This window comes from Plecotus auritus (assembly GCF_963455305.1).
Source record: "Plecotus auritus genome assembly, chromosome: 9".
Classification (NCBI taxonomy): Eukaryota; Metazoa; Chordata; class Mammalia; order Chiroptera; family Vespertilionidae; genus Plecotus; species Plecotus auritus.
Genome location: NC_137783.1, coordinates 38,133,251 through 38,155,862, shown reverse-complemented (window position 1 = coordinate 38,155,862; position 22,612 = coordinate 38,133,251). Strand labels below are relative to the sequence as shown.

The 22,612-nt window shown below is 41.0% G+C and overlaps 1 protein-coding gene across 3 annotated transcripts in view; it reads right to left on the bottom strand.

Moving 5' to 3' along the window:
* The window catches only part of ARID5B (AT-rich interaction domain 5B), a 176,901-nt gene that overhangs the window by 40,708 nt on the left and 113,581 nt on the right, over positions 1–22,612 (bottom strand). For 2 of the 3 annotated variants that reach the window (XM_080641939.1, XM_080641940.1), the window contains exon 5: positions 375–487. In XM_080641939.1, the coding sequence (XP_080498065.1) occupies positions 375–487 (113 nt within the window). Of the gene's footprint in view, positions 1–374; positions 488–1,900; positions 2,475–22,612 lie in introns of those variants that run through there. The other variant, XM_080641941.1, reaches the window with a different exon arrangement.

Here is a 22,612-nt window from a genome sequence, read left to right as displayed (position 1 = left end):
AACACATTCAGAAAAAGGATGGTTCAGCTGGTCTATTTTTGATACAAGCAGAGTAAACTATGTCATTGTGTCACCTACTATGAAATCTCAGCCTCAATGACGTGGGCGCTTAATCATCTGTCCTTCACTCAACAGGCCAAACTGGGAGGTGGGAAGTCTTTCTGTTGACTAATCAAAATGCTTACCTCCCTCCCCCACCCTCCACCTCCCAAGGCAGGAGAGGTGGTGAGACTAGACATAGCAGAGAGCTGTGAATACCAAAGTTAGATCTGGAATTGCAAACTGCCACTAAGACTCACAGAGTAGAGAGATGAAGAGAACAAGGGAAATAAAACCATGCAGCAAAATGAACACCACGGCGCAAACAACTGTACCTTGGCAATGGCTTTGCCATCCGAGTTGTTGTTGGAATCTTTAATAGCACTGAATGAATCTCTTCTCTGTGGGCATGATTTCTTTTTGCGTGGTCTGCCTTTAAGATTCGGCGCTGAAAACAAATGGAGAGCAATTGATATACATTTTCATTGGCATGGATTTCCTTATTCAAAACCCAGCATCTTACTCCAGTGGTCCCCATCACGTGTGCAGACAAATGTATGCATCTGTGGTAGTCAGCCCTCATTTAATGCTTCTCTCCCTGAAGGGCTGCATCTTAGAAGACCATACACATCTGACCTTCTTTCCCAAAGCTAATCTACTACACTTTCACATGTTTAATTAATATAAATAAAATGAAGCCCTTAGCTCTAAAAGATGATGAAAGGAAAATAACTTTCCCCATTGTTAGAAAAGAAACAGGTTGGGCTGAAGACAGCCCTGAGCCAGGCTCCAAGATTATTCTTTGTTTTGTTTTGACTCTTTTCAGAAACCTAAGTGATATGCCAGCCCATTACAGTATCACAGTAATATTATGTTTAAAAACATCTCTCTTCAAATGGAGACATGAGCATTTTCTCAAATTATACAAATAAGTAGAGAGAAAGAGAGAGCTACAGAGAGAGGTATTCACAATAACAATCTGCAAAAACACACACATATTATTATGTGCATTTACTAATAATATTGTGACCAGCATGTTTCAAATCTGAACAAATCTGGCAGATACATTTAACTCAGCATGCTCTTTTTTCCTTTTCAATATATTTTTTAATGACCATCTTGAGGGTTATTTAAAATAACTTCCAAAGATCACACTGGGGTTAGCCAGATTCCGTGGAGATTATTTATACTTTCTAAAAGCCACAGACAAGATGCAAATCAGTTATATTTCAACCTTGATGTTGAGCTTGAATCTCTTTAAGATCCACACAGAAAGCAGCGGAATAAAGGCTGCTGTTTAACCGAGGACCAGGGCTGTCCGGCATCGGCTTTCACATTTAACTTCATCAGTCACCCAAGTCAAACAAAAGTAAAACAAACCAACTAGCCAGCTAGCCCTTGAAGAATTCCAAACGAATGAATTACACCCCAAGCAATTCCTTTCAGACCTTCCCAGGTAGGTACCCACACGCTTTATGATTGTGACAATGCCAAGTCCAGACAACTCGAACCCTCTTAATTGCCATGCAGTTAACCAGGGGTTTCAGGACATTTTATATTGTACTCATTTTACAAACACAGTTAATCCCAATAATTTGATTTTATGCTGTGGATAACAGTTGGCTATTCCTACAACCCAGTCAATAGAGCTGCCTTTACAGTCAGGCAAAAGTTTTAAAAAGTGGCTTTGGAGCTCCGGCTCAGACCCCCCTCCTCCCAAATCCCCTCTTCCTCCTCTCATTTCCCCAAAACGTTTGTCTGAAAGTACAAACCGTCTCCCCCACCCCCCAAGCCAGCCTGGAATTACAGAAGGTAAACAAGCTCACAAACACAAATCAAGCAAAGAGAAAGTAGCGATTACCCATTCCAGTCGACAAACATCTGCCTGAGGATGTCTGGGCTCCCGAAAGCTACAGCAGATGCCTGACTGCTCCCGGGCCACGTCCCTGGAAGTCTGGACTGGACTTGGTGTGGATGTCAGCTTCCCTCCGAATGAGAGCTGCGAGGCTCCGCGCTAGGCTCACTACTCCCCTCCCCCGGCCGCTTCATTACTCATGTAAACACACAGCAGTGACTAGCACTGTGTGGGATGAGCTCTGAGGACTCTGCTGGAGTTGCCAGACTGGCAGAGAGGGCGAAGCTCTCTCCACCTCCCAGCACGGGTGGTGACTTCATCTGGCCTGTTTTGTGGCTCCTGACCTCCCGCTCCCCTGTGGGAGCATGAGGCCACCTTCCAGGAGTGACAGGGTCCTCAGCCTGGAGCCAGGGTGTGGACTCTTGGTTTGAAGACTTGTAGCACAGAAGTGTTGCCACAACTGCCCCGAGGGCTAAGCTTTAATGATCGCTGGGGAAGGACTGTACTTTCATGTCCCCGTATCAAAATAATAGCAGAGCAGAAAGCTGACAAACTTGGGGTAGATCTGAGGCATTTCATTGAAAGAAAACAAAACAAAGTCGCCTCTGTTCTAACACTTGTTACTGTGATCTTTCCTTCCTAACATTTTGGCAAAGAAGCATTTGAACCTAAAAGGCATTCATTTCCAGAAAAGCTTTCAAATCCCAAAGGCCTTTTGAGATAGAACTTGCATTGAACAGGCTGTTTTAAATAAAGACAAAGGTTCCGGGAACTGACAATAAGTCATCCCCAAATCGGGTCTGTTTTCTCCATTCTTTGAGCTGTTTTCAGAACAGGAGAAGCACATGTCCTTCCCCAGCAGATTCTGAGAATTACAAATTTAGGACTCACCGGCACCTAATATTCTGGTCACACAAACTTCAACTCTACATGGGATTTGGTCAGGAGAAAAAAGCCTCTTGTTCCTCGGAAGGCAAGTACACTGATATTTCAGGTATGTTGGCTAAATCCCACCAATCACTCAAGTCTCAAACTCAAATTCCTCTTTGAGTCTGCCCTCTGGAGTACTTTTCTGACCTTCTCTTATGCTGGGTATCACTTTCCACGTTATTCTTTGTACTTTAGCTGTGTTTTATGGCTTCTTATTATACTACATTGAGAGTCCTTAAGAACAGGACCAGGTCAGGCTCATCTCTCATCTGCCCCAGCACACATCCAGGAGGCAGCATTGCATAATATGTATTTGTTGAATGAATGAGGGATTAATGGAAATAGAGATGCCCATATATCTCCTTTGTGTCTCCATGAGCTGGACCTGCTCACCTGACCATGTTTATACCCGTCACCCTGGGCACCTGTAAAACTGTGCTCACCTTTAGTACTGACCCCTGAGCTCTGGGGACATAAACCAGCAATTTCAGTTTGCTGTGGGAATTGAGACAGAAATCCTGCAGCCTTTAGTTCCCGATTACTGTTAAGCCAAAATGCCTGGCAGCCTGCTGGGGCCAGAATCTTGTCCCACATTTGCCCCAAGGAGCAGATGTTTAAAATCCAAGCTCCCAATAGTGCAGTTTGAGACCTTTTGGATCCACAGAACCCAAGTGATGCTTTGAGACTGCGAGGCTGGCTTTTGGGGAGACCAAAATTTTAAGTTCCTGAGCTACATTTATTTTCCTCCAAGATCAAGAAAAAACATTTGCTAGATAGATGAATGAAAAGAAGTGCTTTATGGTTTAATAGTGGTCAGGGGTCAGGTGGAGAAAACAGCTCCCCCTGGTCCCAGCTGCCCTGGACCAACTTAAGCCCCATCAACAGCTAAGGGCTACGTACCTACTGAGAGAACCTAAATCCTAGACTCCAGAATAACACCAGCTCCAGTATTTTAGATGAGACCTGCAAAGCCATTCTGGAAGCCAGCAGTACACTGACCAATAGCATAACTGGCTGGAACAATGAATGCACAGTTACTTTTCCATGTGTATCTAATCCACTAGCCATCGCTGGCCTGGCTCACTCACACAGTTCAGGCAATGCTCTTTGCATGAATGTTTTTAATATCATACATTAATAATAATAAGAGCTGATCCTTACTGACCGTGCACTTTCTCTGTACCAGCCAGACTTTTGCATACAGCAACTCATTTACAACTCACAGCAAACCCACAGAAAGTGCAATTATGAATCCCATTTTACAGACCAGGAAACTGAGCTAGCGTTGAAATTACTGGTTTTAGGTTATCCAGTTGGTTACTGGTAACGGGAGGATTCCAGCCCAGGCACCTGGACTTTATCCAGAGTCTCTGCTTTAAGTTATTCTCTCTAATAGACGGACACACACACTCACTCTGTCTCACAATGAGGTATTTATATTAATAACTTGGGTTGGTAGTCACCAGGGAGTGAAAACACTCCCTAATGCCACAGATCAGCCCGTCTCTAGCAACAAACAGCACCCTATAGACTTGACAACAAGCAGGGACCCCACCGGTGGGTCCAGATGCAGTGGTAGGTGACAAGACTTCCACCAAAGTCACAGAGTTCTAATAAAACCGGGAGAGCCATGCACATTACCCTTGCAGTGGACTGCTGACTCTTCTGCCCAATCCCCTGAAAGATCTCTGTGGTTTTTAAAAAAAACAACCTTTCCTCTATGACTGCCCATCTGTTCCTCTTCCTCAGTGCCATGAAATTAACAAGTATTCACCTTTGGGAAGTCACTGCTATTTCTATAGGTGTTAATCCCAGGAGAATCAGCCACCACGGGGCTCCAAGCTACTTTGACATCTAACCCTTGTGTTATGTTTTGTTATTTCCCTTTTTTAACTCCTTCACATATTAAAGACTTATAGTCTCTTTTTAAAGACAATATGGCAAAACAAGTTTTGGGGTGTGTTTTTTTTTTTCTTAGAGTCTAGAACTGAGCCCCGGGCATTCACTTCTGTATTTGCTTTACAATGGGTTCTGACAAATTCTGTGTCAGTGCAGGTGTGGGAAACTTTCATCTCAGTCCCAACTCTTGCAATAATAATAATAAAACAAAAGGAAATGTAACCAGTTACTGGCAAAGTAAATTGTTTTTGGCTTCAGTGTTTCTGGTTTTTTTTAAACTGTGTTCTTCCTGTCATGACCGTCTATTTTTTTTAATAACATTTATGCTCTTGGAAATACCACGAAGATAAACTACTATAAAAGCTGGATTGACTCATCAGTTAACAACTCTCTCTCCTCATTTTGCAGAGAGGATTTTGTTGCCAACACAGCTACATATTCTCTCTAGAAATTCTTTGTGAGCTTCCTCTCAGAGAAAGGACTTGCTTGCTGGTGGGGATTGGAATTAGGAGAATGGAAAACCAGGCATCATTTTCCTAAGAGTTTGACCCCCAGGGTCAATGTCTAGAGGAAGTTGGCAGAACGTTAACTCATTTGATTTGCCTGGTGTGTGTGTGTGTGTGTGTGTGTGTTTTAAACACTAAGCAAGAGTGTTAACTCATTTGATTTGCCTGGTGTGTGTGTGTGTGTGTGTGTGTGTGTGTGTGTGTGTGTGTGTGTGTTTTAAACACTAAGCAAGAGTGTTAACTCATTTGATTTGCCTGGTGTGTGTGTGTGTGTGTGCGTGTGTGTGTGTGTGTTTTAAACACTAAGCAAGAGTGTTAACTCATTTGATTTGCCTGGTGTGTGTGTGTGTGTGTGTGTGTGTGTGTGTGTGTGTGTGGTTTTAAACACTTAAGCACAAGCCAGAAAACTAAACTCCACGGATTGAAGTATTAGGGACTGACAAACATTGTTCTATGTATAGTATGCATTACTGATAATGCTTTGCATTTCTGTAATGCCTTGCCTCTGAGGATATCAATTCTCTGAAACATTTTCTTTATACGTAGACAATAATCTTAAAATACTCTGGCAAGTTTCAGCATGGAGCATTGCTCTTTCTGGAAACACACACACACACACACACACACACACACACACACCCTACCCTAATTTAGTTATCATTTACCGTGTTCTATTTTCATTGTTTCCCTTTTGACTGTTTAGAAACTTCCTCTTTCACTACAACAAAAATAGGGTGAGTGTTTTTAAAGTTATTAACGTATGAATAAAAGATTAGAAACCAAGAATGGCAGAAAGCTTGATCAAAGCCACTCCTGAAATTTATGGGTGTAATAAAAGAAAGGCATTTCACAGATAATCTCCTACAGAATTTCGGTTTTCAAATACTTGGGGGGGGAAAAAGAAAAGAAAAACAGAAGCTCTCAGCCCTCATTTTGGCTTTAACTTAAAGACAACATTTCTACTTTAAGAATTCATAAATGAGTTCCTGAAGTTTTTATTTTAAATCCACAGTTTATTCAATATACTCAGTAGGCCACACCTCCCAGAGCTGTAGCTGCTGGGACTCATCAGCTGTTCATTGGTTGAGTCTTTCCATGAAGTTACAAAGCATTAATTACATAAAGACTGAAGAACATCAAGTTTACTTTTATTCTGTTTTTCTATAAACAGCCTTTATACCCAAAAGAAATGTTTGAGAAGCAACTGTATTATCTGGGATATGAACACACAGAGCCATTATCAAGCACAATGCATCTTGGAGAACACTCTAACCTAAATAATGAATTTAAAGCAATAGGCACATTTAAAATAAAACACGTTATGTGACATCATTTTCTGTAATTGTTCTGACAGCTCCATTTTTAAGTGTAATTTTTTTTCTCAAATAAAAGCACTAAAAAGACGAGTCTAAAGTTATGAACCGAAACTAGAGCCAAACTCAAATGCCCTTACTCTCAAATGCCACCAAGACCACACAGCCATGAACAGTGATCACATCTGGCCACTCTGGATGTCACGGCCGCTTTGCGTGTCCAAGTTTACTTTCGCCCAAGCCCTGCCCCAGCGTTGCTTGGACTACAGTTCCTACTAACTACCACCACGTATTTCCAGTGGACTCTGCTCTCACGGAATCCAGGTCCCCTTCTACCTCCTGTGGAAGTGTGAGCAGTTGTCTTGGTAGAAAGAGGTTGGAAAAAACACACGAAACAGGCTGTGTATGAGGTCCAGTCACTTTGGCTATCTGTCAAATACGCCGAGAGCCCCAAAAGTCACTAATGAGAGTGGAATGTGTGACGACATTTGTCATACCTGGATTGCCTGGGCAGCCTAAGTCCAAAACAGCAGTGGACTTCATTGACTGCTCAACAAACCATGTCAGTAAACACTCTTGTAATCCCTTCCAAAACATGCTCAGTCTTACTCACTCCTGTTTCCTACAGGAGAATGCTGAGCCATTGTTAATGCTCCTGATCAAAATTTTAGTAATTTTACAGGCATGTGATTTGCATAGCTATTTCCTGATCCGCCTTCCTTCTGCCCTGGAGGTCTTCATTTCTCAGATGCACTTAAAAATACAGATATGACTTCTCCCCTTCCCCCACCCTATAAATGGAATGAGACTTGTTAGCTCATCCGCACTGCTAATTGGTTGGAAAGCATGTGACTCCGTGCATTCTTGCCATTAAAACACAAACAAACCTCTTTTTTAGTTAGGTTTTACCAGCTGTGATGGATGGATTTCTCTCTTTATTTCATCTTTGTGTCTTGAGGAGAGAGAAATTTAAATGACCAAATGTTATTGTATATTATTCTGAAATATGTGGTGAATTCCAAAGGAATGCAGAAATGTCCTAGAAATAGGCTTGCCCACAAGGGCACTGGCAAAGAAGAGAGGGATTATAGACACTTTTCACTACTGCTTGCGGAATAAGGGGGAAATCTGGAAGCTAAATCTAGGCGGAGAGGAGAGAGCCTGGGTTTTCTGAAGACTGACTCTGAAAGAATTCTGGAACTGAAATCCATGCCAGATCAGTCCAACTCCCACCTTCCCTTTGGTCTATTGTGGCTAGCCCTAAAATCCCCCTGGGAGCCATCCTCAGTGAAAGGTCCCCTCCTGGACCTGTGAGAGGATGGAGGAGGTAGTTCAGGCTGTTTTGCAAAGAATTTTTTGTCTTTGGGGTAATGAGGTCTATCTGCCATGGCATCAGGAGCCTGTGGGAAGACTCTTTTGCCTTAGAATTCCAAATATTATGTAAAGAGCCATCAGGGCAGAGTGGATACCTGAGGACTTAGCTTGGTCCTTAGGGTACAGGTGACAGTGCTGTCTAGGTGTTCATACCGCACACAGAGGGTCTGATTTCCTCCCCCTGCTTCAAGGTCTTATCATGAAGTCACAATCGCAATAACAAAAAAATGGACTCTAAAAACGCGTGGTGGTGTGTCCGGTTGGTGTGGCTCAGTGGTTGAGTGAACCAGGAGGTCAGGGCACATGCCCAGGTTGTGGGATGTGCAGAAAGCAGCCGATCACTGACTGTCTCTCATCATTGATGTTTCTATCTTTCTCGCCCTCTCCCTTCCTCTCGAAATCAATAAAAATATATTTTAAAAATCCTATATAATAAAAGACTAATAGGCAACTTGTCCCCTCAGGAGTTCGACTGACTGGGAGTTTGACCGCTCACTATGATGTGCACTGACCACCAGGGGGCGGCACAGACTGAAGGAAGGCCCCGGCTGGCAGCCCCCAATTGGCCCTGATCACCGGCCAGGTCTAGAAGCCCTGCCCATGCACCAATTTTGTGCACTGGGCCTCTAGTATAAAAATAAAATAAAAATGTCTAGGGGCTCAAATGTCCACTTTCACATCTTCAGGGCAACTCGTTTCTGCTACTGTTCTTCCCAGATGCTGGGACCCACAAGCCATTGCCAGGCCCAGGCCCCAGGCTCCTCCTCAGTATAAGAGATCACGCTGGCCTTTGAGAAAACAACTGTGTGAAAGTGATTACAATTAGAATGGGTGTGTTGTTTCAATGTTCACTATGTACTTTTTCTTAAGATTTCAAAATAACTCATGTTTCCATTTTTTGAGAACTATTCAATAAACACAGATTTAGTCTTTCTTAGTATGGCTGTCTATAATAAGAATAGAATATTAATTTAAGATACTTGTCTTTTTTAAGGATATTAAGGATCTGTCCTAGAAATGCTTTTTAAGGACATTTTGATTTTTGTAATTAATAAAGTTTATAAAAATAGGACCTTTAAAACAGAGAGAATTAATTTTCGTCTCCTTCTCCCTCTCCCCCTCTTTCTCCCTCTCTGTTTTGTCACAATCAATAAACCTGCTCATTCTAGTCTTTGATTGATATGTTCTGTGGTGTTACTATTGAACATGACAGAACAAAAATGAAAGCTACATTTTTGTATTGAACAGCCTGGCAAGGAGCAGTAAATTTCAGTACAGTTTTTAAACTCATATATAAACAGAACATTCTTGTTCAGCCATTTCTCCAGGTTTGGAAATGAGATACTCTATTTTCAACATTGAGGATAATTGATTTGCTACATCTCTTTTAAAAAAAATCCCCTATTTGGAAATAAATAAAAGAGATTCTGTGTGTCTGTGTTTTTGTGTGGGTGTGTGTGGGTGTGTGTGGGGGCATATGTGCGTATTAACATGGAGATGTTTAACTTCTTGCAGACTTGGACTAATATGAGAGACATTTTCTTTTTTCAAACACACACACTTAAGAAAAAGTAAAATGTCAGGTAATAAACTCCCAATTTCTTTTTTTTAATCCCAAAAGGAATGTGTAATTTTTAAGGCTTTTTCACTCTGCTTATACTTTTCTACATTTCAGAAAGAATAATTTAAAGAAGCAGGAGAGTCTCTTACTTAAAAGTAAAAAGGTAACTATTTTTGTTTGTCTGAGACTCTGGGGTGAATCCCCTTTGCTCTGGTGAATCCCTCTCATCCCTCCTACCTTCATGAGCTACCAGTGCCATCTGTGAGCTTTATTTGTCTGGGGGTATATACGAGCCACATGTTAGAAAATTACTTTAAAAGCTCTACTGTGATACCAAGGAGCTCACAGATGGTAGGAAAGAGAGTGTGTTGGAGCAGGGTGGAGTCAGGGTCCACAGTGAGAAGAGAAAGGATCAGGGTTGTGCATGGAGAGGCTGCGACAGGGTCCATAATACTCGGTGTTGTGTTGAACAAGGACAACAAGGGTGCTCAGGGACTCCGCTTGAGTGGAGAAACAGAAACGGGCACCATCAGAAATCCTAACGTAAATCTTATGATGAACAGAGAATACACAGGGAAGGTTAGAACTTCTTCCCCTTTTTTGTCAGGATAAGATAAGTCATTTCTGTGACTGTTCAGAGCTGCTGGGTCCATGATGAACACCACTAGCCACAAGGGGCCACTGAGCCTCTGAGATATGTCTAGTCCAAAACTGGGACGTGTCATATGTGTAAAATACACACTGGATTGCCAAGCCAATGCAGAAAAATGCAAAATAACTCATTAATAACAGTTTCTAAGGGTTACATATTGAAATGATAGTTTGGATATACTGGACTAAATAAAATATATTATTAAAATGAATTCTACCTATTTCTTTTAATACGTGGTTACTAGAAAAGTTTACGTTACATGTGGCTTGCATTATCTTTCTCTTGGGTGATGCTGGTTTAGTCAACAATTCAATGTTATGCTTATAGATCTGTCCTTGGAAATATGTGTTGAAGTGCAGACATAACAAGATTAACATCTGTGGCTAGAATAATCAGCAGAAGTGATGATTCGGAAATTTCAATATAATTCTGGATTGTATTTACTGTTATGGAGGATAGTCATGTGTAGACGTTAGTATCTGAAATTTTTGTCTCCTTTGTAAAATTCAAATCTGGTAATCATTGACTCAAAGTTAATAAATGGCCCTGGTGAAGATGTTATTTCATTAACTTCCTTAACTAAGATGTCAAAGCAAATGTTAAGCCTGAACCACAGTCTTGGGGGAGAGAAAAAGAGAGGCTAATTACTTATTTTACTAATTATGCTCTTCTGCTACCAACATGGGTATAATGTAAGCCATTTGCAAACTGAATCAGAGAAAATAAATCTTTCGTGACTTTGGCTGTTTGTAAGGTAGAAGCTTCTTAACCACAAATTGTTGAATACATTCATGGTCTGATAGTGTTTTCCTTTTTGGAGATTTCACTGGAAAGTATGTAGAGAGGTAGAGATAGCCAGGCCTGAAGGCAAGGGCATGGCCTTCTTGGCTTTGCCAAGATGCTTCAAGTCCCACAGTTTTATAGGAAGAACCTGAGATTACTCTCATTGAAGACAGACTCTAATAAACCCGGAAAAGTTCACAGGACTAAAAGGTTTGAACTCCAGGGGGCAGAGGAGGACAAGTATTCTTTATCCAATAGTTCTTAGCACCAAAAGGCTATGGGACATCACTCTGAGAAAATGGCTGCTCAATGCCCACTTGGCCCAGTGTCCCATCCTCTCAAATAACTGGTCTCATGGGTGAAACCAAAGCCTATACCCTCCACACCCTCCCTTTTTTATTCCTGCAGAGGCAGCAACACAAGAATATAAGTAGACAGTTAACAGCTCTCCAGATACAACATGTCAATCAAAGGGCTACACACCCACCTGGATTATTTTAGGGAACCCCTCACTCCCTTTTATGGTCCCCAGGGTAAAAATAAAAGAACAACAATGGTAGCAGTGGAAATAAGCTTAGGAAATATTTTCTTTTCTCAGAAGGCAAGAGTTACCATAGAATTTTAGACAGTAACATTCAGAGAGATTAAGACCAAAATCCCAGCAACATCAACAAAACAGATAATGAACATTATACCTTCCACTGTATAATAATGAAAACAATACTCTTTATGAAATTATTTGACGGGTATAACCTATATCCAGTGAAGCAGTCTGCACACCTCTGGCATGCTTCTGATATCTAAGTATAGCAGTTTTTGTCTTTGTCCTCCACGCTCTTTTATAGCACATGGTATGCATATTTCAGCATCCAACATTATTAACTCATGACCAACTGTCAGCTGATGGTTATCTAACACATGGGGTCTCCACAAAAGGGATCCTTATTTGGTCAAAAGCTCTTGTCTGCACCAGCCTGTCTATATTTTCCCTCAGAAGGACTTTATTTGGATTATTATTGCTGTGAGTGAAAGCTCAGAGGCTGCCTGTGTGGCAATCAGAAGGCGGGGAGACAAATCCTTAGCAAGTTAAAACACTTAGCCGATATTAGAAGCATTTTCTAGCTTTGTTAGCTGAAAGCCAACTCTCGGTTGCCCTCTTGTGGTGAGTCTATGTGATGCCGTGGGAAAACCATAAAAATCCAGAGAGTTTAATCAAATACAGGTAAGAACATCCATCTTTGACAGAAAGAGTCACAAATCACAACCTTATGTGGTTTTATATGTTTTGGAATTTACATTTAGCAGCCCTCCCATGTGGAGAAGGAAAGGGATGGGAGGAGGGGGGGCTTATAATATGGAAATGAGAACTTTGTCTTTCTGGAATACAATGATAACTATGTTTACTACTGTAACTGCTATATATGTGGCAAATTGATTTTTATGAGATTTAGGGCCTTAAAAATCATACCCACATTTTAAAAGTTCCTTCATAACCCAAAATAGACTGGTGTCCCAACTGGTTTGGAATCATAGGAACCAAAGAAAGAAGTCTGAATAATTCCCTAATATGGAAGAAACCACTTTAAAAAAGGAACAGTTTATTTGTTTCTGACAATCGGCAACATACTGAAACTTGAAATTTATAGAAGCAAGTGTAGGTACAGAATTTATCCATATCCTCTAAAAACTAAATTGTATAAAAATCTGAACTCCACATTTAATCATTGGTTACCCAATTTGGTATTTAATTTCTAAAAGCACCATGTAAAATTTCTGCCGTACTCTTTTTGACAATTTCCTGCCTAACAGGCCCATCCCCAAAAAGCAAACAAACCTGGTATAAAAACAGACCGAGCAGCTTAAGAAAAAGCTGGGGGCAAAGTACATGAGATCATAAACTATTTTTCATCTTATTACCAGTAAATGTGTCTTCTCGTTTGATAAAAGCCGCTCCTCCAACCAGCACTAACCAAAAAAAAGCCCTGTGTTTTTAACATGAATTTAGGGGCAGATTCATCTTAACTTGGCTTTTCCACTCACATGTGCAAGTTCAGTTTTTCAACAACAGTTGTTTGGTTTTGTCTTTGAATTAACAAAGTTCTTAAAGTAATTTTACTACAAAATTAAACAGCTGTGAGTTCTTTAGCAAACATGATGATTCTTGTTCTTCTTTGTACTATTGTGCAAGCTGAAATACCCTTCCTTTCATGTCTTTTTATTCCAAAATGAATTCCCTAGTTAGCCTTGTTTAGCTTTTAAAAAAATAATAATAAAGAAAGGGGCTGGTACTTGCTGACCTCTGAAATTCATCGGCATTTAAGCACAGGGCTTTCACACAAGGTACGTAATGAAAAGGGCTTTTGTTTGATTCCTATTATAGAATGGAAAATGATATTCTGCCCTAATATAATGCCAATCCTTGGAGCATAACAAAGCTGTTTGCAAATATTTCTGTGGAGCAAGGCATCTTATGCCTATTTTGCAGATGAGAAAACTGTAACATGGATAAAGGTGAGGGAGGGAAGAACTAAGTAAGACATTCATAGAGGCTGGAATTAAATTTAGAATTTGACTCCTCGCCCAGGACTAACCACGTGAGGGCCCTGACTCTTTGGAATCAACAGAAGAGTAATTTTAAAACATTCTTTTGACATTATTAACCACAGCCTCAGGGCTCTGGGAAGTGGGGGTGGGGGCGGGGCCTGGAAACAATACGGAGCTGCTAGGTGGCAGCCTCTGGAGACGAGGCTAATAAAATGGATTAGTTGATCCATACATCCTGGGAATATTCAGAGGCTTAACGATTCCCTTTGCATCTTCAAAAATTAAAATCTAGATTTCAGTGCTCCTGTAGACATGAAGTACAGAAAGAGGTTCTTGGCTTTTCAAACGGATTTGGAACCAAAGATCACTGCTAGGAGTTGGTGCATCCACAGATGTGATGACAGTAGGAGTCTTCATTTGAGTAATTTATAAAATGATGGCATTCTAGAGCTTAAGGAGAACCTTAGATACCATCTACTTTACACAGCAGCATAGGGTGGCCCACAGAGTCTGAGATTTGCCCCGAATCTCACAGCGAGTGGCAGAGCTGCGATAGACACTGGTGTCTGTGGGCCGCCTGGGATCACAGCGGCGCCTTGGCAGCAGATGGCTTTTCAATGGGCCCTGAATACCTCCTCTTGGGTCTCTGCAGGGTGAGATGTGTCATCCCAAGACCACGTTATTAAAACGCACTTTCCAAGGAACTGCAATTAATAAAGGCAAATGGGAGCTGACAAGGACATTCCCACTGTGTTCCAAAGCCAAAACATACAACTGAGAAAGCTCACTTGGAGCGCACGGACTGTGGGTCCTTCTGGCGGGACTTCTGTGCACCACACTCCCAGCCGTTTGCTCAGACCCAAAGGGGAGGGACTAAGAGGAAAGCACGAGCGAAGCCATGAGGGCAATACTCCAGCATTTGGCTTCGGTGCCTGCCACCTGCTTGCTTTTGTTGGGCTGTGCTGTAAAATGAAGGGGATGAGAAAAGACCTTGGGAATTCAGGACTTCTGGGGGCCAGGAGAAATGGACTACAGCCTACTTTGCTTTGGAGCATCCTTGTGACTTTCCCGCAGTAACAAATGCCTTAGAGGTCCCAGGCACCTCACATGGCTTCACACCTGTGTGCCCATGCTCTCGGGCTTCTTCTGACAACAGTACCCTGCCTTTTTGACCTTTGTCCCTCCTGACCCAGCTCCTACATCTAGGAGTCTACTCTCCATGACCAGAATTGGGCATCATATCCCCTAAAAAGCTTCCTCATTCTCCCTCATTTCCAGAGGATGGTGTCTATTGGTTGGTCACGGTAGCATTGTCATAGTAGATGCTCAATAAACATCGACTGAACAAATGACTCTCTCTGTATCATATTTTGAAAAACAATGTCTGGTGCTTAACAAGAGTCTAGTAAATGTTCATTAAATTGCACTGACTGCTGATCTCACCGAATAAAAGAAATACCTCTGAAGAAGGCAAGGTGGCTGGGCTGCCCTTGGAGGTTCCCTTGATCACAATTGCCACTAATAAAAGGGAAAATGTACACCCACACTTTCATTCCCACTGTGTAATTCTGACACCCAGTTATTGTCAACCACCTGAATGCTTAACAGAAACCTTCTTTGCCTGTGAATCTATAGGTCTGGTTTGTTTTGCCAAGAACCTCCAACTCACAGGGAAGAAGCTCACTCTCCCGGAGAACTTAATCAGGGAGAAGTCAGCAATACCTAAGAGAAATCAAGGTCCCTGGGGAAGACGGCAGTCTGTCCAGTGAGAATTACTTTTTAAGGAACTCCATCCCTGCAAAGCTGCCTAAAAAAAAAAAGTGCTTGCAGACGAAAGTCTAAGCAAATCCATAGTGTAGAGGTTAAATTTAAATTCTAATAAAGATTTTTAACAATGATCAATAAAATAGGAGATTGATCTGATGTTAGAAGTTCCCCGTAATGGAACAGTCCAGAAATTTCATAAATAATGATTTTTTATCTTGATTGCAAAATAATCTCTTTCCACACACACAAAAAAAAACCCAACAAAAAAAACAAGGCAAATCAAGGTAGGAAACTGTTCAGTTGAAATTAAAATGTCACACTTTATACAGAATAAAGCATTGCAATCACCAGGGAAACACATTGCAAATGTGTTAACACAAAATTACATACATCACTTAATTATGTAAGTGCACAGCTCCTGAGTAACCATTAGCTAAACATGTCAGGCTGCGGTTGAATATATACATGCAATATTTTTAGCACAGAGGGGATGTAACAGTGTCAGGGCTGGCACCATAAAGCCTGAGATGGCAAGTGCTATTAAACTGAGATGCGATCATGTTGAAAAGGAAACATTAACAAACAGCAGACAATTGAGGAGAAAATACAGTGAGCTTGTGTTCTATTGCATGTGCTTCCAAAACCTTACATAACTATTCATTGTCTATTTCATCTGGCTTGCATCCCAGGTTTGTTCTATGGTATACCAATTTTATAATAATAAACTGATACACCAGTTTTACTAAATCACGCATGCGGAGAGGTTGCAGATGACGTTATATCTGATTATCTTCGCCAGCAAAGGACCCTGTTCTGAAACTAAACACAGTATCATGCAAAATCATCAACTTAATTTAAAATATCCCCAAAGCTTGCTTCTGAAAAAAGATACGGCATCTGTCCTTTCACCTCCCAAATGCTGGTGAAGTTGGTTAAACGGGTGCTGGATACCCAAGTTTCCCAAGGGAGTAAAGAAGGTGCAGGCTTTGAGAGCAGGCAGCCCTTCATTACTTCACTAACCAGGTAACTGTGTGACCCTGGGTCAGTCATCATCTCTCTCTGGGATTGAAATCCCATTTACCAAAAGGGGATTATATCCCCCATCTTGAAAGAGTATGATGGAGAAAGGCTACAGATGAGCTAAAAAGAGACAACAATGCCTAGCACATCATTCAGTATCAAGGTAGGAAATGGTTCAGAGACACTGATAAATGGTGGATGGCATTATTATTACTATTATATTCACAGACACATGGAAGTAATATTATCATTTCAAGTATTTTCAAGAGGCCAATCCTTCTTTGGTGGAAGATTATTGACACTCTGGGAACACTGGAATCCTCAGCACAAACACCTTGCAGTAGCTAGGAAGAAAGAATAAGCGCAATGAAAGGTAGAAGATCATTTGACACGAGCATCTGTATACCTACTAAGAAGCTGACTGTATGTACTTTGGCAGAGCCTTCCAACATAGAGGCAATAACTAGGTGGTTAAAAGAGAACATGTCTCTGAGATAATTGATGCTATGTTTCGGGCAACTTTAAATCTCAAAATGAAAACACAAAGAAAGGAAATTACCACACCATAAAGTGTTGCCTAAATAGGACCCCAAAAGTAAAAATTAAAAAAGGAGACTATGCCAAGTATCTTCATTCTCTAAAATTAATCATTGAGCTTTTTTGAAGCTTCCAGGATCATCAGAATCCCCTATGTCTTGTAAAGAGCATACAGAGGACTTCGCACATTGTAGGAGCTCAATAAATAGACAATAAGTTGAATAGAATTTAATATGGTCAGCCAAGAAAAAAAAAAAAAGCAACCTATTATTTGCAGTAATCTCGATATAGACAAATCTGTGAGAAAATTGAAACCCAGATAGGGTTCAAGGCTTTTCTTCTGGGGTTTTCACTCAAACATTCCTATTAATCAAATCTCATTTTAAATGAGCCACTATATGGCAAAAGAGAACAGCAAATTCTATCTATGTAAAAGACAGGGGAAAAAAGGGGGTCATTTAAGAAAAAGCATTTAAGGTCCTGGTTTTGTTTCTCACATCTAACGTTTGTGGGTTCAGTAAATATGTACTTGTTGAGTTGCCATCATATGCCTGACCCTGTGCTAGTCCAGCTGGGGATAAAACAGAGAATACAACAGAGTTCCTGACTTAAAGGAGTTAACATTTTCAATGATGTTGAGTAAGTATCCTCACTCACCAGGTCTCACTCAGTTCCCTCATTGATAATATGGGTTCATTAGCCAACATTCATGGACCAAATTTGTCTAGTGGCATAGTTTATTTAACTGGAACATTTTTTATTATCATTATCAATTGAAAATCACAGGATTTGTCATTTAAAATCAATATGTCTGGTTTTTCTTAAAAGAGTTGAGCGATCTGACAAGACTGGGCTTCTACACCTACAACACAACAAAAGATGGGGGCTGAAAAGCAGCTGCTCCTTTAGACAGAGCAGTGGATATCTACTGCTTCCTGATTTCTTAGAGGCCCCAACTTTCCTTCTCCCTCTAAGTTCCCTGTTGGCACCTTTGGGTACCTGAGGTTGTGGCCTCTGATCTCGAAGGTCCCTTAGGTTCTTTTCATTTCAAATAAGGTGTGACTGTGAGACCCAAACAATGGAGTAAATCAATAGTCTGAAGAGAGGAACTTAATTCCTTGATTAACCCACGGTTTCATCCAAAAACGGGAAGATCCTAAAGTGGATTACCAGAGGAGGTGTTATAATCCTTCTTCTTAAGAGTTTCCCAAAACTCTATTATCTACACATCCATTTGGGATTAGGTAGGAGGCAGTCCTGCCTCAAGGAATAAAGTGGAGCAGGCTACACAAGGTCCCTCTTTTTTTTTTTTTTTTTTTTTAATATATTTTATTGATATTTTACAGAGAGGAAGGGAGAGGGATAGAGAGCTAGAAACATCGATGAGAGAGAAACATCCATCAGCTGCCTCCTGCACACCTCCTACTGGAGATGTGCCCGCAACCAAGGTACATGCCCTTGACCGGAATCGAACCCGGGACCCTTCAGTCCGCAGGCCGACGCTCTTTCCACTGAGCCAAACCGGTTTCGGCATAAGGTCCCTCTTAAATCCACATATTCCCCTTTGCATGTGTCCAAAATGAATAGGACACTTTAGTGAGTCTCTTAAGATGCCAGACCAGATCTCGTTACTCTTTTTAAAATATATGTATATTTTTTATTGATTTTAGAGAGGAAGGGAGAGGGAGAAAGAGATAGAAACATCAATGATGAGAAAGAATCATTGATTGGCTGCCTCCTGCAAGCCCCACACTGTGGATTGAGCATGCAACCCAGGCGTATGCCCTGACCGGGAATCAAACCATGACCTCCTGGTTCATAGGTCGACAATCAACCACTGAACCACGTGGGCTGGGCAGATCTCGTTACTCTTAAAGATGCATGGCCTGGTTCCTGGAGGATTTGCTTTGAAATTGGTATCAGAAACCTGGTCATCTCAGCTGCAACTCAAACTGTATTTGCTCTTCATTCATTTTTAGGCCCTTTGCACTCCAAAAATGCTTCTTGGTGGTTGCTAGGCAACTATTATTGAATACATGCAAGAGGCATTGTGTGAACATTTTCAAAAACAGGGGAAAATATATTTAAAACTGAAGACATTGCCATACCTAAAATGAAACATTTCCTCCTTAGGCTGCTGTCCAGACTAGGGATATTGCAGACTGCTGGCTTCTGTAAGTCAGGGGGTCAGATGATTCACCCAAAATTACTCATTTGCACTCTCTGTTTCTTCTGTCATCCCTATTCATCCCCCCTCCCACTCAGATACATAAGTAGCCTCATCTTATAACAAAAGTCTCACTCACAGGATAACTGGAATTTGCCTTATTAAATATTTTCTGCTTTTCCTATTGTGTGGTCCCTCATTGACCATATTTTTCCTGACATGTGTACTTCATACTTGCATGTCCTTAGGGCAGGACAACTGTGGTTCCTCAATTATTGCATCTAACTTTAGAACCCGCTAAACTTATCATAGAGCAATCATCTCTTTCTCTGACCCAAGTGGAAACAGAACTCTTCTATTTTCCACATCAAAGACTAAGCTTTCCACTGCTGCCAAGTGCTTTGTGCTTCTTACCAGTAAATGTAGATGTCATTTTATAGTGTGTTTTCTCTGCATTTTTTGACATTCCAATATCATGATCAAGCTAGAAAGACAGAGACTTCTATAAATCGAGTCAAATGTCTAAACTAAACAAGGGTTGAACTTGTGACAAGGTCATCTCCCTTTTTGGTTTGGTATTAAATGGAGAAAAATAATTTTCAATCAGGATAGAGTCCTAAGGGCAAACTGGTCTAATTACATACTCTTTCCACTATATGGTTCACATTGGGTAACTAGTTTCATCATCTGTAAAATGGAGAAAATGACTCAGGGCCCAGAAGAGCACCTGACACACGATACATGGCACATAAGCATTATTGTTTATTATTAACATTATTGTTTCTGGGTCATGGGTCCTACATTTGACTTCTCACTATTTCTTGGCCATATATCCTCATATAATTCCAATCAAAGATTATGTCTTCCTTTGAAATCAAATCAACTTAGAAAACATTCAGGATAATAGACTTAGGAAAATAAGAGGTTGCTATCAACTATAATAAAAAATATACTAAAATAAATATAGATGACTCTAGACTTTCAAGTTAACTTTTGGGAAGCCACAGAGATACATGGCGTACCTAGAACTGAGAGTGGTCTGTATGATGTGTACAAGTGTTAGTTTGGTGGGAGGGGAAGAAGAGAATAAAAAGGGAGGCAGAAACATCATGGTTCTGGAATATTCTGCAGATAAATCCTAGGCCTCTCCATGATCCTACTGCCAGAGCAAACGGAGGCTAGCAGATCTCCCTCGATTTAGGTGACTTGTATATACTGTAAATCTCTAACAAGTGTTTTATCCCAGGCACTGTGCTAAGAGCTGTACGTGCAGCACTTCATTTAATCCTCATAGAATACCCCCTTGAGGTGGGTAGTATCATTATCGTCAATTTAAAAAGGAGAACACTGAGGCATAGAGAGGTTAAGTAGAGCACAAAGGTGGTGAGTAAGAGTGAGTGGAGACTGAGACCCAGACTCTTGTGTCTTTAGAGTTCATCTTCTCGGCGCTGTGCCAACTGCCTCTGCAGAGCAGCCTGCTCAAAGACCCTCCTGGGGAACAGACTTGGTTCCCCGAGTCGAGGGGGCCAAGGAGGAGACAGACTGTAAAGCAGGATGCAGTGACAACTGGCACGCTCTTAACATAGATTGCTCACTCAATACTATCAAGTAGTATTTTTGTGCTTATGGAACTCCTTCCAACTAAGAAAGAAACAAGTCCAAGCTCGTTCATTTCTTTCCCTTGTCCCACACAGCATTAAAAACAAACGAACAAAACAAAACAAAAAAAAACACCTCTTCTCATTCTCAGCTAAGGGAAATATAATACCAGAATTAGGAGTTCCTTTGAATGAATATTTTTTGGACACCAGTTAGCCTTATGAGGGTCACCAAAAAACATGAGACACGATTCTTGCTTTCTAGGGAAGTGGCATCAAGTTTGCTGGGAGTCAGAACTGAAACATCCCTTCAACGTTGACAGGTTACGTAGGATATGGAGGCTGCATACTTGGGACAGTGGTTTCAAGGTTGGTGTAGGACTTGTGGTAGGATGGGGCTTGATGGAGAGCAGGATTGGGGGAGAGGAAGGGAGGAAGAGAGGAAAAAATGATTCCGTTTCCCTGCTCTTTCCTTCTGTTATAATGGACACAGATGGAGACTAAACTGGCTGCTTGCCCCTCCAAGAGCCTCCTTGCCCCAGTACCCAGTCGCCATGGCACAACTTTACATTTGTACATGTCATCCTCAGTGATAAAGGGCTCGCAATTACTCCTTTCATTCCCCACTAGCCCTGTTCAGCTCCTTTGCTGGCTGACGATGCCTGTGTTAATATGTGATCCTTCATTTATTCATTTTCAGCTAGCAAACATTTTTTTAATTAGCCTGCTCTGTATTAAGGACATGGAGCAGGTTATTAAGTAGGTGCATCTCTGAGTCTTTAAAAAGAGTGAGAAAGACATAATCAACCTGTGTGTGATGTTTAGGAGTTTAATTGGTATTAGTCAACATCTTTAGAGCAAATCTCATCAAGTTCCATTTTTAAGTCCTGACTCAACCGGCAATCTCATAAGGCAGAAGGAAAGAGTGGGATTGATATATCAGTCACTTGTAAAACTTGCCAGCCCCTCAATTACATCAGTTCCAGTAAAATATTCAAGGGAATCATTGAAATAAAAGAGATAAGTATCTTCTTCTCTGTCTTCTGAATCTGAGGGGAAGGATTCACTAAGCTTTATCACAATTTTTCAGTAATGTTTTGTGTCTGTTTAATGCCAGCACTAGCATGTGAGTGTCTCAATAGTCAGCACTGTGCTGTGTCCTTTGTTGTATTAGCTTTATATCCTTACATAGGGCAACATACAATTACATGGTTACTTACCAACACATATCCATTGAACACATGAATAAATGCACAAACAGACTATTCACACAGCAAGTATCTGCTAGTACATAATACAGGAAAGCAAGGAATCAAAAGAATACATGAGCTCCCAGTGAGAGGGAGGAGAGGACTTGATGTCACCCCATTCGGCTGGTTGTCCTGTATGGCTCTGTTTCTTGCAACAAGGATTGGGTATAACCACTCAACACGAGTCTGACTTAACTTATGGAAAAGTCACTTGAGATCTAGACCCAACTGAAAGGAGTGAGAAGAAGGTAAATGAATGGTATCACCATCTTATTAGAAAGCCAGCCCTGTTGGAGTTACATAATATTTCTTTATTTTCCATTCAGAAGCGCATGTCAGATTTGCAAGGCCAGGGTCTTTGGTGTATCTCTACCAGATACAAAAATACTCTGGAGCATCCACTTCATGCGAGCCATTTTGGAATATGTTTATCAAAATATTATAGACATTTTTCTAATTTGCTGAAGTTAAACATGTGAATACACTTTTTCTTTGCTTCGATTCCACTGGCCCTGGGTCAGCCTGCTTAGAATGACTTGATTGATTGTATATATAAAACTTGAAGGACTTACATAAATATAGGCGCCATGATATAATCACAAGTTATCCCTATACTTCCCAACGTGTAGTGACTTGATCAAGGGCGATTCGTATTTAGCATGTTTTTCTAATTATACCTCTGTTGCAATATCTAGCAGCTACTGCAGCTAGTATACAAGCAAACATAGGTCATCTAGCTAATTTGAAGGCAACAGATGCCAACTGTGGGTACAGTTAACAAGACCACAATGTAAGTACAAATGCCCAAGCTTGTTAT